Source organism: Oryzias melastigma, linkage group LG20 (genome assembly GCF_002922805.2).
Source record: "Oryzias melastigma strain HK-1 linkage group LG20, ASM292280v2, whole genome shotgun sequence".
In the NCBI taxonomy this organism is placed as follows: domain Eukaryota; kingdom Metazoa; phylum Chordata; class Actinopteri; order Beloniformes; family Adrianichthyidae; genus Oryzias; species Oryzias melastigma.
The window spans coordinates 6,546,394-6,551,873 of NC_050531.1; the positions used below are offsets into that span (position 1 = coordinate 6,546,394).

At 41.6% G+C, this 5,480-nt stretch overlaps 1 protein-coding gene across 1 annotated transcript in view; it reads left to right on the top strand.

Moving 5' to 3' along the window:
* LOC112151171 (collectin-12) overlaps positions 1-5,480 on the top strand; it is a 56,783-nt gene that overhangs the window by 43,088 nt on the left and 8,215 nt on the right. Inside the window, exons 4-6 of the mRNA XM_024279884.2 lie at positions 3,405-3,491; positions 3,563-4,606; positions 4,679-5,176. Coding sequence (XP_024135652.1) covers positions 3,405-3,491; positions 3,563-4,606; positions 4,679-5,176 — 1,629 coding nt within the window. The remainder of the gene's footprint in view (positions 1-3,404; positions 3,492-3,562; positions 4,607-4,678; positions 5,177-5,480) is intronic.

The following is a 5,480-nucleotide window of genomic DNA, read 5'->3' on the forward strand; positions in this document are numbered from 1 at the left end:
CATTTTTGATTTGTAACTTGTGTCTGCTTTTCTGTGTGTAACTTATAAAATCCCGATTTGTGACACATACAATACATTTTGTGCGTAACTTTGTATACTTGTAATTGTGTATTCACATGTATAAAGCTACAAAATACAAAAAAAAATACAAGTATAATTTACACATGCACAACTTAAAATTTTGCGGCTTAAAACTAATCACACATACAAATCTTTATGTACAAATGGCCATATACACACAAAGCTGCATTTAAGTACAAATCTGTCATGAGACTCTACTGATGTCTCCAAGTTTTGTGTATAAGTGATGCGTTTAAATACTGCTAGAAAGCTGGGTCATCTGAGTTTTCTTATCAGACACTTTTTGTTTTGTATTGGATGAGTTACAAATTAAGAATTACACACAAATCCAAAGTTACACACAAACAGGCAGACACAAGCAACAAATCAAGAATTACGCACACAAATTGAATGAGACTATTTTCTCTCCATAGAATGGTGGGTGGGACCGTTGAAGTGGAGCCACCCCCGTCCCCCCTTCCTCTCACTGTTGCTAAGAGCTGATCGGAAAAGGAAGTTAAGGCCCATCCAGTGTATTTTCTATGTCACAAATAAGCCCTTTTTCAAACTGATTGTTTTGCTTTGCTCCTGATTTACACTGATTTGAATGAAGAAATACTCAGAAATGTTATTTTGAGCTTTTTCTTTATATATCAGAAGAGGGTACAATAAACACATTTTTGTCAGATTGGATCATAAAGACATGTTTTTCTTTCTGCAATTAACTTAGATGGCTTGGAAATTAACTTAAACTTAAGTGTATATATTTTTTATGAATTTATTCTTTTTAAACGGTCTTCTTTGGGTTATTCTTGTCAACAAGGACTAAACAGCAGTAATGTTTTAAGCAAAAGTCACATTAAGTATTTATTAGTAGAATTAGAGCAGACAAACGTAGTTGTTCTCTGCTTTTTAAACACAATTTTAGCAAGAAAATTAGATTTTTATGTATTTTTTTGGAAAAAAAAAATCCAGAAACTGGATGAGAAAGACGGATTATGGAAGTGGAAGTACAGACAAAAGTTGGGATGCAGATGGATGTGCTCTATAATTATTTTGTCATTCCTCAAGAAAACTGGGAGACTTTAATGTTGTCTTAGCTGCCGGGGTAAACAGCTTCCCAGTCGGAGGAAGCGTACCCCTGGTGAGGATGGTGGTAGAAGTGGGCTGCTTCCCTGGAATCCCAGACACATTCCAGAGGAAATGAACGCTGGTGTCGCCTGTGGGGGTGTGAAGAGCCTCCCCGCAACAGTGTCTGTCTCCAGTGGGTTGTCTTTGATCCATGTGTTTACTGAAGACCTCCCCAGGTCACTTCCTGTTCCCCAGAGCTCTGGCCAGTGTCCTCCACGTACACATCACTGACCACCCAGTTCATCTTTTAGGAATTAACGTTTCAGTCTCCGTCTTTTAAATTCCCTTTCTGTCTGTAATATAATGAGTCACAAACTAAACCGGGTCTATTTTGCTATTATTACCTGTCTACGAGACATATAGATGCAGATCCTGTAATATCTGCGAGATTATCCTTTTGAGCCTTTCATATGTAATGTCTGTGGTTACAGGCGGCTCTTTCATTTCTTAAAGACCCACTTCCATCGTCTTTTGAGCTATTTAAAAAGCATACTCAGTGGTCTTTTAATAATAATTTTAGCCAAAATGAAGAAACTTGTGTCATTTTCTAAGACAGAATTTCTTTATGGCCGACATATTTACAGAAAATGAAGAATAAAGTTGCATTTCTGAGTATTTATTTATTCAAATTGCTGTGAAAGTTAACGTCCTATTAGTTGTCACACCCCTATAAATGTGTTCTCCACATTTGACCTATTCCCTGGGGGAGTGGTGAGCTGCAGACACAGCTGCGCTCAGGAACCATTTTGTGGTTTAACCCCCAAAATGACGCTGGGTCCCATTTTTGGTATGATTTGACCTCATGACCTTCCAGTCATGGGGCAGACACTCTACCACAGGACCACTGAGCTGGCTCAGGTTCAGATGAAAACATATTTTTGGAAAAAGCCTGTAGCAGTGACACTGCAGTCGGCGGGTCACTAGCTTCCTGCTCTACTTCACCGGGCTGCATCCACATTTTGACAAATGTAAATCATTTTATTTTATTGTTGTTAATGACCCGATGTTATCTTGCGCTTATTTCTAACTCGTATAATTTTGACAAAATATATTTTTATGAAGAGTAAAATATTGAACGTCATTTAAGGTTTAAGTTGATTTATTCTGGAATAATATTCATGCCTTTTTATTATTCATAATTGTGTCAAAAAATTACGGTTTTAAAGTTTAAAAATTTGACTTCTGCTAGTTTTTGGACTATTTTGCCATTTACTAAGATTTTTGAAGCTATTTTGAAATAATATTTCAGCTACATGCTAGCTGTTTTGGCTATTTTATTTATTTATTTTTATTTGTTTTTTTTTAGACTGTTTCAGAATTTAGCTAACATTTCAGCCACATGCTAGTTATTTTGGCTAATTTAGGCTTTTTTTTGGTTTGTTTTTTAGGCTGTTTCGGCTAATTTTTTGAGCTACATGCTAGCTGTTTTGGCTAATTTAGGGTTTTTTTCAGTTTTGTAGGACATTTTGAAGTTTGGCTATTATTTCTGCTACATGCTAGCTGTTTTGGCTAACCCAGGTTTTTTGTTTGTTTTTTAGGCTAATTTGGCATTTAGCTAATATTTTAGCTGGCTATCACCTTCAATGTATTTCAGCTATGAGTTTCAGTGCTTTAGCTATTAATTTCAGCATCTTTACATTAGCATTATCACAGATAATGCTATATGTCTAGTTCCTACTTATGTTAAAAAGCTACAGTTTTAATATTTTACTTTCTCTTTGGCCCACGACCAAAGCTGTGTTTTGGATTCTGCCCCCTTGTGTGATTGAGTTTGACACCCCTGATCTACAGTATCTGGATCAAAACTTTACGGCTGGATAGCTCCAACATTGGTCGCCATTTTTTAAGCACCGCTAATGTTAGGTTGGGGATGTGAGGGGCTGTAAGCTAGCAGAAGAGAATGAATTTTAACAAAGAGATGATGTGAAATGATGGCGGCAACTGTCACAACTCAGAGGCAAATTTGTAATGAACCCCTGCCACTCTGCAGAAACTATGTCCTAGAAAATTACTTTTTTTTTAAATTTTGCAATAGATCAAAAGATGATTGGAGTGAAACTTTAATCTTAATTTTCCTAATTTATGCCCTCTATTGTCCAAAAAATGCCACAAGAAGATGTTAAAAACACCCAAACGCAATAGAGTGGGTCAATAATCGGTCTCATAAATGTGATTTGCTCAACACAAGACTTTCTGCTGTGTTCTCTTTGCAGTTGTACAAAAAGTCGACACTGTTTCTGAAGGTATCGCCACCTATGGAGGGAAAATAATTGCTGTCGAAAGCGATTTAAAAAAGCTAGGTAAGTATTCAAGTGGAAAAGTTAAAGCTACACTTTTAGTGTCATTTGGTGTTCAAATCTTCATTCTTCAGATGATCAAACAGGGGAGAAGTCGGAGAACACATCTACAGAGATCCAGGTTTTTAAGAGAAACATCTGGGCTCTTCAGAGGCAGCTGTCTGACGTGGAGAAACGCATCGACAGCGATCAAGTTAAGCTGAATCAGCTGCAGAACGTTGGCTCTGACATCCAGAGCAGCCAGGGTTCCATTCAAGGACTGCTCAACAGCAACACAGCGGCGCTGCATTCTGTGAACGGCACCATACAGTCTTATGGCAGCATCATCAAGGGTCTGCAGGAGGACACGGCGAGGTTGCAGCGGGAGCTCCAACTGCAGGTCAAATTCCAAAACCAGGCACTGTTCAGCATCGGCAGCCTCAACATCACTCAGGCCCAACAGAGAGGCCTCCTCACCTCTCTGCAGCGTTCACTGGATGACACCAGCACTGCTATCCAGAGAATGCACAACGACTTCCACAGCCTGGAGCAGACGGCCCGACAGGCACACGCTGATGCCGACTGGCTTCGGAGCAAAGTGGAAAACCTGCAAGTCATGGCCAACAACGTCTCAACTTTGACGAAAGCCAACAACGACAGTTTGGAGGATGTGGGGGCACAGCTAGCTATCATGGCAAGCCAACTGCAGAACACCAGCAGCGTGGTAGATGCCCACGATCAGACCCTGAGGGAGATCACGGAACAGCAAAGGGACTTCAGCAACTTCACATCTGCAAGGTTCGACCGGCTGGAGATGAGGCTGGATGAGTCGGAGCAGAGCATAGACCGCGTGACCGGCAACATGAGCTTTACCACGCAGCTGCTGGGGTCCATCAACCTGAACCTCAATGACCTGCGCACTTGTTCGGATACAGTTGGGCGCCACTCTGACTTCCTGCAGAACCTCAACAGCAGCGTGATGGACGCGAGGACAGATGCGGCCAGTCTCAGGTCTCAGCAGGAAGAATTGGCATCAAGGTTGGACAAGGAAGTCACAAGCCTTTCCATGGTCATGGAAGAGATGAAGCTGGTTGATACCAAGCACTCACAACTAATAACCAACTTTACTATTTTACAAGGTAAGGCATATGGTTAGATCATAGAACATCTAAAAATGTCACTGTTTATTGCTCAACTCATTATTGTTTTAGGTCCACCAGGTCCCAGAGGGTCAAGAGGGGACAGAGGACCTCAAGGACCACCTGGTCAGACAGGTTCAAAGGGAGAGAAGGGAGAAAAGGGAGCTCCAGGAATAAGAGGACCAAGAGGAGAACAGGGTGGTCCAGGAACGCCAGGTCTTCCTGGGTTAAGAGGCCTCCCTGGCGTTCCTGGTAGTCCTGGATCAAAGGGCCCTCGAGGATCAGGAGGCAGGGCGGGACCTCCAGGAGCTAAAGGAGAGCCAGGCTCCGCTGGTCTCCCCGGAAGAGATGGGCTGCCTGGTCTAATGGGGCCTCAAGGTCCACCAGGAGTTCGTGGCCCAACGGGACCTCCTGGTGAGCAAGGACCAAGAGGACTGCCAGGCCCAGTGGGGCCCCCTGGTGCAGCGGGACCACCGGGACCACCAGGACTTCCAATTCATGCTCCGGTAGTTCCGTTTGAACCTGTGTCAATGCAGGATGATGCAATGGCTCCCACACTGTGGGCACCAGGTACTATTTATTTACTTCAAATATAGATTGTCTAAATGATATATTATGTGACAGTCAAAGTATATAAACACTTGAATTGAGAAGATCAAATATAATTTTACATCTGTCATCTAGCTGTTAAGGATCCTTCTGTCGGATTCTCTCTAAATTTTTTGGGACAAAGCTGCACAATCGTGATCTACAAGACTCTTCCAAATATCTTTACCCTTATGTGCCAAAAATTTCAGGATCAAGTGATTCAAGGTTGTTTCTTGTGAGCACACAAGGTTCAAGTAGATCACATCAAACAGGTCTGGGATAGCTG